The sequence below is a fragment of the Pithys albifrons genome, chromosome Z (genome assembly GCF_047495875.1).
Source record: "Pithys albifrons albifrons isolate INPA30051 chromosome Z, PitAlb_v1, whole genome shotgun sequence".
In the NCBI taxonomy this organism is placed as follows: domain Eukaryota; kingdom Metazoa; phylum Chordata; class Aves; order Passeriformes; family Thamnophilidae; genus Pithys; species Pithys albifrons.
Window position 1 is genome coordinate 28,388,947 of NC_092497.1, and position 13,178 is coordinate 28,402,124.

The 13,178-nt window shown below is 40.2% G+C and overlaps 1 protein-coding gene across 14 annotated transcripts in view; it reads right to left on the reverse strand.

Annotated features, from left to right (window-relative positions):
• The window catches only part of LOC139685103 (uncharacterized), a 140,935-nt gene that overhangs the window by 9,435 nt on the left and 118,322 nt on the right, over positions 1 to 13,178 (reverse strand). For 11 of the 14 annotated variants that reach the window (XM_071581708.1, XM_071581705.1, XM_071581699.1 and 8 more), the window contains one exon: positions 1,246 to 5,565. The exons of 1 other annotated variant lie outside the window; for it this stretch is intronic. In XM_071581708.1, coding sequence (XP_071437809.1) covers positions 3,274 to 5,118 — 1,845 coding nt within the window. In that variant the 5' untranslated portion in view covers positions 5,119 to 5,565 and the 3' untranslated portion in view covers positions 1,246 to 3,273. Of the gene's footprint in view, positions 1 to 1,245; positions 5,566 to 12,425; positions 12,990 to 13,178 lie in introns of those variants that run through there. 2 more of the 14 variants (XM_071581713.1, XM_071581712.1) reach the window with 2 other exon arrangements.

The window sequence follows — 13,178 nt, forward strand, 5'->3', positions numbered from 1 at the left end:
AGACACGTAACGGATGTCTAGCTATCTGTAACTCTGCCTCTATGTCTCTCGATTTCTCTCTTTTCTCTGGTGGAGTGTAATTGCACTCTCTATTTATACTATTACAGTCTCAATTTTATGTCAGTTTTCTAAAAGTGCTTGAATTGGGCTATTTGACATTTCCTTGTGCTAATGCACTCTTATCCAGAGAGAATACTGGTTTTGAAGGAAATATTAATATTTCTGGGAAGTGGGAGAACAGAAAAAAGTTGACAGATAAATACTGTCAACAAGAAGCAGGTTCTGCAGGGGAAGCTTTTATCTGATGAAGACACAAGTCATCCATCATGTCCAAATAAAAAGAGTTATCATTATTAATGGTAATTAACAGTAGCACTGTTATTGCTCATTATTTTATATTGCTCCATGAAGGATGTCACATGATGAAGTAGTACCTATTGAAGGCACTTGCAAGCTGCACAGGTCTTGCTTGGGATTTACGGCATTGGGCCTAATGCAGTTTCAGCCATATCTTCTCAGAAATTAAATAAGAACCTTAAGATAACTCCAGAGCTGTTCAGAAGGGAGATGCACTGCAATAGCAGGGGAAAACCAAGGATGGTGTGAAAACAGCAAATGATGCTGCAGTATTCTTTTTTACCTGCGCTCCTTCCTCCACTTTTTCTGGGTGATGTCATGTCCTGTGGCACATTCTCTTTAAATTATCTTGTAAAGTCTGCAGAAGTAGGAAACTTTCCCAGTTTGTATGTGTACCATCAGGAAATCTTCCTCCTTCCAACACCCTGCAAGCATTCAGGCAGACTGTCCTCTGTGCAGGATTGTGTCAGTTCTGCAGAATTTTTGTCATTCATCAATTTTAAACTCCCAGGCAGGGGAATTTACTGATTAAAAAAGTTTAATTGAGAGGATAGATCACAATTAGATGTACAATACACTCAGTCAGAGATGCTGTTGTGTATGGATCAGGGGTGGTATGTTTTTGTGCAATTTTAATTGTTTTGGAGACATTTACAGTTGGGCTAATTTCTTTTGAGTTCTCTCTCATGTTTCTGGAGCACAACAGGAAGCTGATGAGATGAAACATTTGAGCAGAGTTTTACCATATGAGATCTAGGTTAAGTTAAAAAAAACCCAACATGTAAACTTGTTGACTTAAAGGAGTTTCAATTTATTTTATAGCGGATGTTGCAAACCAGGCGCTAGGGAGACTGCACACACCAATGTGATGTTCAAGCAAATCCCAAGTTTATTTGAAAACACAGGTATATATGACCTCAAGTCACCCTGCCCCAGGTGCGGTGGTCTGACTCCAATTGGTTGAGGCTGGAAACACGTTCTTTTAAGGTGAAAACGAAACTTGTAATGTGGTCCTCCAGACCCACCTGAATCAGGGCTGCAACATCTCCCCCTTTTGTTTCAAAGAACAAAGCAAAAATGCAAACAACATAATACACATCATGCATATTGCAACTTGAACAGAAAGGCTGAAAATTTTGAAAATTGAGAAATAACATTTTGAAAATCTTAAATTTTGCTAATTCAAGACTTAACAGGGTATTTTGCAGGTTACACGTCCCTACCTCCCGCTCTCTTTTCAAAATAGAACTTTTGGAAGGAGGTACAGTAACCTTTGTAAACTCACACAAACTAATACATGACTAAGACATGTATGTTTGGCAAACTTACAACTACTGCAAAACAAGAAACTTTTCTTTCACGCGTGAAATTGTGGTCTTCCTGTGCAGTCGTCACAGCACAGACCACTGTAAACAAACTACAAATTTTATTAAACTTTGTGCAAAGTGTCCAAGAGTGCAGAGTGACTTAACTTAGCAAAGAAGCAAGTTTAGTCCAGCTGAGCTAAATCTCCTTATGTTCAAGGTCCATTCTCAGAACTTCTGTGTGGCCATCACAGAGGTTTGAGAATGAAGCTTTGATTTTTAGTCCTTATACACTCTTGGTAAAGCAGTACACAAGTCTGAATTCACAGAGGAAATTCACAAAGGCTAAACATAACCACTTACATTCTGCAGAAAATGTTCAGCAGCTGAGGGGACAGGTGTCTTTACCCCTACAGCCTGCTGGGCAACTTGGTAGTGCAATAAGCTCAAAACTGCACTTTAACTGAAAGTTAACAGAATTTCAAAATATAGGCTAAACAACATGCTCTTGAACTGGACTGTTCTTGTTTGATTGGACAGTTAATGACTATTCCTGCAAATAAGAACAATCAAACAAATCATAATAACAACTAGGATCAATACTCCTTGAATCAGTGCTGCTTCTTGCCAGGTTATTAGGCTTAGGGAATGAACCCATTTCTTTAAAGGAGAAATGTTAGCTGTTAGCTTGTCAGAATTATTTTTCACTGCTTGTGCTTTTTTGGAGTGTTTGCTTAATTCTGTGGAACATATTCCTTTAAACTCATCACATTGGTAACCATGAATCACCAACAAGAATCTTACGGCTTCTCTGTTTTGTAATACTGCTTGTTCTATCCTATCAGCATCTGTTGAGAAATCATTAAGCATTTTGGCAATGATGTTTAGTTGTTCCTGCACTCAGTAGTTAAGCATTTGCACTAAACGTAATGCTCTGTCTACACCAACTGGGGAAAAAACTGCTGCTTGCAAATTTCCTGTATCACTCCAATGTTCTATGGTGTTTTCCTCAGCTTGAGGACTAGACCACTTAACATGCTCTTGTATTGATTGTGTAAATTTGGTCAGCTGGCCTAAGTAACAAGGTCCACTTTTTACCTGGGCAGGTATTCCAGGCCATGCTCTATTACCACAAATTAAGAAATATCCAGGAGGCAACACTCTTCTCCAGTTACCTTTTGTGTGAACCAATCTTGTTTTGGGGTAACTTGTATTTTGTGAACCAACAACATTCCAACACCAACTGCTATTGGTGTAACTCTTATTATGAGGAGTGACATCTGTGCTTCCCACAGGAAAATATTGCTGTGACCAGTGTTTGTTTGACCATTCAGATACACTAGAATGCACAGGGTGAAATTCAACACAACTCATTTCTAAGGAGAGCTCCTACTAACCTTAGCTCTTGTGGATCTCTCTCTAAGGAAGTATTCAATTGCCTTATGATGTCTGCTATGGTTTCTCCAGTACCACTGCAGGACACTTTTGCTTCCTCAATACCAAAAGGAATGAAATCTTTGATGTTATGATAAGGTATTCCTATAAGGCACACTTTGTTTGGTTCTCCTGCTTTAACCATGTTATCTGAGCAGAAATTTTCTAGATTTGCCTGTTAAGAAAGCATTATCCATACATTTTGATTAGTAACAGCAACAAGACAAGTTACAAATGCAAGAGATACACTTAGATACTCTCTGGATTTAACTACCCTTTGAATTATGGTGGCTAGATGCTTTCCATCTGGCTTCACCATAGCTGTGAAGGCTTCTGAAATGGTCTTTTGAGTTACCAGAGGCTTCCCTGTTCTAGGAAGGTTAGAAAAGACAGCTAAAGCAGCATTTTTGGATCTTTCAAATCCCTTTTTTACTACATCGTGATTCCCAGCTCCCCCCAGCATGTCCCAAACAGAGGCTTCTTTTTCTTTTGCTCTCCATTCTGGGATACAGCTGGTGGGTGTGGCTGTCGGTGATGGAGGCTGCAGGTACCAGGTTGCCGGCGCAGGGCAAGTCCCTACCGGCGCGGGGGGTTCCAGTGCCGGTGCTGGCAGCTGCGGGCAGCGCGAGGCTATTGGGGAGGGAGTCCCCGCTGGTGCTGCAGAGCTTGGGTCCTGCGCGCCCAGAGCTGACGCTTGCGCTGTGAATGGCGCACAGTGAAGGCAATGCCCGGGGGGAGCTCCGGTGGCTCCGCTCCAATGGGGAGGAGTCTCTCCCCTCTCCATGACGTAGTCGATCCACGGAGGAGGTGGTGGGGGTGGCGCGGGAACCGATTCTCCCCAGGAGCGGGCGAATTTGGAGCCGTCCTTGTCCCCTGTGGGCCGCGGGGGACCCGCGCCTGGCGCATGTGCTGTGATTTGCATGCAGTAGGGAGGGGGGTTGGGCCGTCTTTGCGCCTTGTGGTAAGGGCGCGCAATTCCTTTGTTTGATTTCGCAGGCTTTTCGATCATGTGGTCTCTTTGTTTTCCTGGCCACGTGGTTTCGAGTCCTGCCGAAATGTCTCCCGCGGCCGCCTCTTGCCGCAACGGAGCGACTCTGGCATACCCGCAGGGCGGCGGGGAGCGCGGCGGCAGGGCGACTTCAGCCCTGAGGTACCCACAGGGCATTGGCGGCAGCGGCGGCGGAGCCAGTGCCGAAGGTGGATGGACAGGGGGAGAGAAACTCCACGGGGTTTGTCCCCCCCTCCACATGTCTCTCTCGGCTGAGGGTATCCCCCATCGCGCCTTCTCGGAGTAAGGATTTAAATAAAAGCCACTCACAGTTTGGTTTTCTGCGGTGTGTTTCGTGGGGTTCCAAGGTTGCTGCTGAGGTCCGGCCGCTTCTACAGCGGCAGCCGGTGGTCTCATTTGCTGTGCATAGGCTGTTTCTTGGTAGTTGTAAGGCGGTGCAAAGACAACTTCTTGGCTTTTTGCGGTGACGAACGGCGTGGAAAAGCTCTGATTCCATGGTTGCTGTGGTCTTGCCGGGTTTTCCAGAGCGGGAGCGGGTGGTGCCGCGTATGGGTACCACAGCGGGGGTTCCACGAGCACTGCGGGCGGCAGCGGTGTGGCAGAGCGGTACCGCGGCGGCGTTTCTGCGAGCAGCGGTGCCCACGGCGGTGCAGAAGGATGTTCAGGGGAAAAATCGCCCTGCAGAAACAGACTTTTTTCCCTTCTCTCCGGTAGATCAAGGTTTTTACGGGCTCGTTCTACCTCTAACACCATTTTCCTTACAGCTGCATATGACGGAATGAGCTGTAAAAATTCGTCGGTTGCAGTTTGTACTAAATTCCACAAATCTGCCCCAATTTTATCACACAGTTCTATGGAAAGCGTGGAATTGGCATCGGTTAAATGCACCCGACTAAAGCACCAATCCAAAAATTCCTGTAATGCTTGTCTTTCAATGTTTGTTTTTGTAACACGAGCTAGTTTTTCAAATTTATCAAGCAATAAGTTCGTTTTAGTCGAGTTGGAATTTCCCATGTTTCTTTAACTCACCGGTTCGAAGGTCGTGGTTCTTTCAGTCCATGTTCTTCCAGCAGCTCTCAAGGCCACTACACAAAACTCCCAAGTTTACGGGAGACAGAAGCTCTCGGAGGCTTCTCCACAAAGCACCCAAAAAAACTGGGGCATAGCAGCTCTCGGAGGCCACTTCTTAAGGTTCTAGGCAGGTCTGCAGGTGGCTTTCATGTCTTCAAATCACGTCGAGGGTCCACCAATTGTTGCAAACCAGGCGCTAGGGAGACTGCACACACCAATGTGATGTTCAAGCAAATCCCAAGTTTATTCAAAAACACAGGTATATATGACCTCAAGTGACCCCGCCCCAGGTGCGGTGGTCTGACTCCAATTGGTTGAGGCTGTAAACATGTCCTTTTAAGGTGAAAACGAAACTTGTAATGTGGTCCTCCAGACCCACCTGAATCAGGGCTGCAACAAGCGGATCTGGAATTAGTTTGAAATTGTTGTTGCTTTGGCTAGGTAAATAAACTTATATAGAAGAAAAGTCAATCACAGTTCAACATTTGCATTTTTACCCTTGAATGTGTTTACCTGAATTATCATCTTCTAGCAGACATCTCTACTCTGCCTTGATCTTGCATTCCCAAAGGTATTTTACAAGAATCAGTCATTAAAACCACCCTCCCCTAACCAACCAACCAACCAAACAAACTCACAATTTCTATAAGACTCATCAAGTAATATAAAGTGAGGGATTTTAATTTTAATGTATGGTGGTGTTGAATTAAAAAATATTGAAGTGTTTTAAAAGTTCCTTAGATTTTACTCGTCAAGTACAGCAGCAGAAGATGCTTGGTTAATGTGAAGGATGATGGCAAAATAGAATAGGTTTCCTGCCTGGAGGAGAGATTTATAAGTTGGCTAAGATACCAAGTGACAAAGCAATTGCAGTTGAGCTAATAGGAATAAAACATTTGGTGAAGTTTGTGAGCTGTTATTACAAATGCTTTTGTAAATATATTATTTTTTTCCACCTCTTTGAACTGTGTTTATGAACATCTCCCAAATATAGTCTCTGCTTTCTTGTTTATTGAACCAGTTTTTTCATTGATATAAATACATTTTCTGTATAGTCAGAGAACAAGGGAAAATAATTTTCCCATGTGAAATACAAATGGGCCAGAGAAAGGAGTCCCACTAAAAAAGTGGATGTCTGCAATCATCAACAAAACAAAGCATGAAGTTAATTAATTAACTAATTTACTGGTTTTGAATACTTGACTTATTTTAAGGGCTGTTGTAACACTGATGGGCAATGTATAAAGACTTCAGAATTAACATCTCATCCCCACATTTTTCTCTTCTGTTATGAAATATTATGTATTAGCACAAAACCAAAATATTTACATGAAATTGTCCAATATGTACTCATAGTAACAAGTATATGTATAATTTTTAACATGCATTAGTAACACAGATAGTCCAATTTTCCACCATAAATGCCACAAGAACATTCGAGTGATGCTCTCATGGAAGTTGCTATGTCTGGCTGGATTAAAGACGTTCAAGCACTGTTACTTTAGGGAAGGAGAGTTGATATTTTGATACAAAAGGTCCACTGGAACCTGCAGCTAAATCACCATGATCAAAGCCCAAACCATAACTAGCAGGCAACTGACAATCCTTAAAGAATAAAGCATTTAATCATATTGGAAGATGCAGAACTTCATAGATGTTTTTTACATTTGCAACTCATCAGTGTCAGCAAAGGGAAACCATGTGTGGGGATTATTTTGCCAAACACAGGCATAATTGTCAGCAATAATTCCTCTTATGCAAAGGTAGACATCTCAAATACGCCATATGAATCATGCTCTGAAAGCACCTGTTTATGATGAGGGCAGCCTGGGGTGATAGGCCCCTCCCTCACTGTAGATGTCTGGCACTGCCAAGGAGCGTCTCTGGGGTAACTGCCTGTACCTGACTCCCTAGCATGGCTGCAAAGGCTTTCAAAGTGGGATTCAACCACTGAGCTCCAGCTTAAATCATAAGGGAGATAGTCACAATCAGCAGGACAAAACAGACTGCGATTTGCCATCTCCGAAACCATCTCTTCTGCCACTGTCCCTGGGTAAATCTCACTGGAAAGACATTCCTCCTCAAATGCTTTCTTAGAGCCACATAAACCATTTTCATTATATTATGGAAGTGGATGTTGCTAGTCCACTCCAACTAAAAAATATCTTTCTGTGATTCTTTTATTTTTTCCTTTTTCCTTAAATAACTGCATTATGTGAGATTACAATAACACATCTGCTCATAAAAGGGGCATGCAAGACTCTGCTGTGAAGAACAGAGTGTGGACATTTGCTCAAAATGACTGACTTGCATCCATCTGACAGCTTACTAATAGAGCACAGCTGGTTTACGTGTTCAAGATTCCTTTGACAACTCTCCATAAAGGAGCAGGAGATACAGCATGTACAGCTAAAACACTTCCCGTTTGTTTGTTTCCAGCAATAAAAAAAAAAAAAAAAAAACCTTGAATGACACTTTTGAAGATAAACCCTACTAAAAACTGTGAATACTCTGGTAAAGATGAAGATAGTTACATACACACAGCCTCATGTGAAATGGGTGTTTTTATTTCCTACCTCTTTTTATGTTACATTTTCACTAAGGCCATGGAACCTGACTTCAATTTCATCAACATGTGCAGTATCACTCAGACAATAATTTCCAAAGAAGAACAAAGCCATGATTCTGCTGCTTTGGGGCAAATCAAATTTGCACATGGTTTCAATCCTTAACTTTCAGAAGTAACTGTGAACCAACTAGACAAAATTCTTCCCTAAGGAAGAGAAGTCATTAAGGGTAATCCCATGCTGTTGAGCACAGTCTAACTACCTAGATAAAAAGGAATTGTTTTCTTAATTTTTATGTAGCAATATGAATGATTGTAAACACAGAATTCTCTTTCATACGTGAGATATTTTAAACACTGTGTCCCCTAAAAATTCATTGTCGAATGAGGTAAAGGCCTGGTTGTTTTTATTTTCTGTAGTGTGTGAAGTATGTATAAAAAGAACAGAATCAACAGCTTTGGAATTGAAGCTTTCTGGATAAATATAACAAAGGGTCATATTGTTGATAGGCAGTCATTCTTCACAGGAGGTTACAATTTGCCTTCCCACCATTTAGAAAGAAAGACTTGAGTGTTCTCTTGATTCACTCACATGAAAGAGTGTCAAAGAATTAAAGATCAAGCAGTTTTGGACATCATTAAAATTGAGTGTAGAGAGGGGTGTTTATTTGAGTTGCACATTTTATTTATTGCTCCATCTAATGTGGTTTTTTAAAATATGTTTAAGAGTATTAGTGCTGTCATTTATTTAAAATAAGAATATTCAAATATTTGTTAACAAATTGGTTCTTGATGGAGGAAAATATTATATAATATTTCAACAGCTCCATACTTTTCTTACTTCCTCCACAAACACTGAAATTCTGAAGATGCCAAACAGTGATGGGTACATTTTAATGCCTCCAGTCATTTGTGTTGGTTCATATTTATGCCCATTAAAATCAAAAAGCAGTATTTTTACCTACAAACTTCTTTGCTCACTTGCCTGAATATGCATGTGGCAATAGCTGAATACAAAGGAAAGCTGGTAGTGCATGAGTTGTTGTGTGCAGCTTTGCACATTATAGGAAACTGGAAATCCATCTATCCCTGGATTTCTCTATGTTTTTGGCAGAGCACAAGTGGTCTTACCCTGCTTTCTCTTTGTTGTTTTGTTTTTTGGGTTTTTTTAATCCAGTTATTTGCATAGTGAAGTGATCTTCCTGAGCCAACTAACAGCAATCAAGTAGTTGGAAAAAAATTATTTCATCTCACTTTACCTTTCTTGAAGGGAGACATCCAATTTAAGCAAGGTGTTAAGTTTGCTGTGTAACACTTGGTGATAAATTATCCCACCTCTTTGAACTTTTACTTCTGGAGGTGCCTCTCTCTATAGCTGATAATGCCTAACTCTTAGGTAACACAAATTGGTACAGATTTATGCCAGCATAAGGGTCTAAACTCTGTTAACAGTGCCTGCAAATGTGCAAATATGGGGACATTACTTGGACTGTGGAATAAAAAAGAAAAAAGTTGCATAGGTTCTTTATTTCCAGTTCTAAAAACATGAGTTTTTACAACATAAGAGCAGAAGCAGAAGTAAATATACACACATGCTTTTGCTGGCATGTGTGCACTTGTGTATAAATTTATAATTCAGTAATGCCTACATGTACACATATAGACAGATGTTGGGGTATGCAGGTAAGTCTATTCTTTAAAATGATAAGCATAGGACACCAAGCTCTGTAAACTATTACAGAAATTCCCTTAATTTTTCCTTCTGAAATGTATGGTGTGTAGTTAAGTGGCTTTTATCCACTTGAAGATATTTATGTGACCAGGGAAGCAACCCACTCAGCTGGAATGAATAACATAAAGGAAAAAGTTAGTTATGCAGAGCATACATGATTTGCATCAATGAAGAAAAGACATGCTTTTTTGAGTTTTCCTTCGTTATTTCTGGTGAGGATATAGAAACAGTTATAAGACAGTATGGTCCTTTTTGTATTTTTTTTGTTTTACTGGATGTTCAAGGAAATACTACATGTAGAAAGTATCTACAAACATCCTTTATGAAAGACTTGAGCTCAGGCTGATGACTACACCTGGGCCTGACTCCCCAAAAGTGACTTCACTTCAGTCCCAGCTCAGTGGGCTGGTGTTACACTACTGGCTTGCTGCTCATAGATATCTTCTTATGGCATAATGGAGCTAAATATGGAATAATTTCTTTCTTCATTAGGTTAACTAATCTGTGTTGACTTCATTAATATCAAAGCCTGAGCTGGTATCTCTAAGTTTATTCGAGGTGTCTATTCTGCACCCATTGCCCTCACTTGAATGAATTATTGGTCTGTTGTCCTGTAGCTTCATCAGCAATTTACAAAATGCAATCTGAGTACAAAAACCTCTCATTCTGATTGCAAAGCAAGTGCTATCTACTTACATGGGGGATAACTCTCAAAGGTAAATGAAGGTTATTTTTTCAGTGCTGAGTTGCAATTATAAATGCTGTTGATTTTCCTTACTTTGCTTTTTCACTCAGGGCTTTGAGAGAAGTGGAAAGAGAGTTGGAAGATGATGCCTCATCAAATTCAAATCTTTTGTGAGAGGCATGGAGGAAGCTTCAGTGGGGTTAACTCCACACAAAAGAATAGTGAAGTTATAGGAGCTGGCACATCTCAGAGAAGTGCAAACTGACAAAGCCTAAAAGAATCAAGAACTGTAAAGAGAAAACTGATAAATTAGTAAGAATATTTTGGATACCTTCGTAGATGGTCGATTATTTCTCAAAGTGTGTGATTTGCTATCGTACTTCATACTGAGGAATATTGTGTAAGTCAAAAATACCTTTCAATTCACTGGGGAGAAAAAAAACCCCAAACCCTCCCCAGCTCTATTATATGCAAGTTCCTTAACCACAAGCTGCTGAAAAAAAATTAATACACATTTGCCCACTTCTTATGCTATTTTCTAAATATCTGCTATTAACCTGGGTTGGAGGTAGGATAAAAGGCCAGATGGACCTTGGATATGATGCATTAGAATCTCTTTGTCAGGTCCTTGAAGTGCAAACTGAGTTCAGAATTCAACAGGAAGATAAAAAGTGTCTGGAAACTGTTCTGTAAGTACAATAGTAGTGAGGCAGAAAACAAAGGGAAGGTTTATTTGATTGCTCAGTGGATAAAAAGATGCACAAATGAAATTCAGTGAAATAGTTTAATTTGGTTTTCAGTTGTTAGCTGACTGAAATCAGTTGTCATGATTTTTCTGGGTACTGCAGGAAAAGAACAGGTTAGGGAATATTTAAGTTCATTTCCCTCGCCTATGAAAACAGACTGATAGAGTTGCAGTTGTTCAACCTGGAGAAGCAAAGGCTTTGGGGAGACTTTAGATACACTTTCAATACCTAAAGGGGCTACTAGAGAGTTGGAGAGGGACTTTTGATAAGAGTATGGTGTGATAGGACAAGAGGGAATGGAATAAAATTGATTTAATTAGATATTGGGAAGAGATTCTTCACTTTGAGGGTGGTAAGACATTTGCACAGGTTGCCCAGGGAAGCTGTGGATGCCCCATGTTTCGAAGTTTTCAAGGTCAGGTTGGATGGGGCTTTGAGCAACCCTCCATGGAAGGGGGTTAGGAACTAGATGATCTTTTAAGTCCCTTCTTACCCAAACCATGCTATGACTCTACTTGTTTTTAACTCACCAAGGTTGATGAATTTCACCTTTGGGGTGCTAGACAGCTGGCTGAAACAATTTATCTGTGATCCTGGAGGAGTCTAGGGGGATGGGTGTTGGTGACTTCTATGTGGTTCAAATATCAGTGTTTGCCATTTCTCTAAGAAAACCTTTAAAATAGAGCAGGTGTCTCCTTGCAGGATCCAGCAGAAAACAAAATTTGGTTGCACAGAGAAATCTTAAGCTTTCAAAACCAAAACATAAATGAGAGGGGAGTGGAAGGGGACTTCACAAAAGCTGTTTTTTAAATGTTTGTTCATGTTTCTGCTTTTTTCCCTCTAATGAATTTGCCTCCTTCCACTTCTCATCCTGCTGAATTTCTCTGTGGAGCTCAAGGTATAGCACCCATGCAGCACGATGAGAGGTGTAGAACAGAGTTTATATTTTTTTATCAGCTTAGTAACAAAAGTAGAAGAATGCCAAGAGGCAATTAAAGAATTATATAAAACTGAGAATAATAATATTATTAATAACAAGAAGAACTAGTATTTGCTTTTTCTTTAGGATATCTGATTGACACCAATTGATGGAAGCAAGACTGACACAAAACCAAACTCCTTGCAGCAGCACAGACAATTCCAATGTGATTAGATATCTATGATTTCTTTCTCTTTCAGTAATATTTGGGCCAAAGATTTAATTCTGTGTGTTGCATTCTGAGATTTGGGAACTGAGATGATCATTGATCAGCGGTAACCACTGAAGTCCACATATTCACATGCAAAGCCACTTACCTGCTTCTTTTAAATAAAATCAACATTGACACTTGTAATACTGGCATACTGACAGTTTATCAGTAAACTATTCTACAGTTGCTATCAAAAGGCAAAAAATATAAAGATCCAGCTGATCTGAGATGTGGTTAAATTGCAGCTCTATGCTGTTTAAACAAAGCTTTTTCATCAGTCTTAAGACTGGCTGCAGTTGTTTTAATATCACAAAGCAGATTCAAATCTTACCTTCTTAATGTTCAGTCCATAGGAAACGCCATTTTTCTAAGCAAATTGCACAGGAACATTTCCATGTTAAGTAATTCCATATCAGATTTATTTGTAATTCCAAGGGGAAGGGTGATGTCTGAGCTGACTGCAATTCTGAGACTCAACACTAATGCTGTGTTAGGTTTATAGTTTCCTGCATACTTTAAGCAATCAAACAATTCTGCAAATGTACTCCTCAAAGAGTACCTCCAGAATGCCACCTCATGGAACATCTTCTTGATGCTTGTTACATTTTCCACTTCAAATTGCTGCATTTAGTTGTGAAATGACCTCTTGAAGCAGTGAAATGTTATTAACTCTTCAACACACTGACACAGAGGTGAACATAACAGTGAAAAGAGAAATACAGAAATGCATAGTTTGTGTTTTTTTCTTTGCACATTGCTTGGTATAGGTGGCATTGCCTTCATCCCCGTAGGATAATGATTGGTGTTGTAGGTCCACAGATATTTCTCTTCTTGATTTCTATTAGATAAAGTGGGACTAATTTTGCCTTCAAATACTGTATGCATACGGGTCCAAATTTTGTGCTTTTTGCCTTTTTGCTTTCTATTGTGCAATATCCATTAAAATCTGGAGCCAGATTTACTTTTCCCATGAATTATTTCCAAACAATCAGGTTTAAATGAGTTCCCATCTAAGATGCTCTGAGGAGACTGTAGGTGCTACAGTCCCAGTTCAGCCCATGCTCTTCTCTCTTCTAAAATGGAA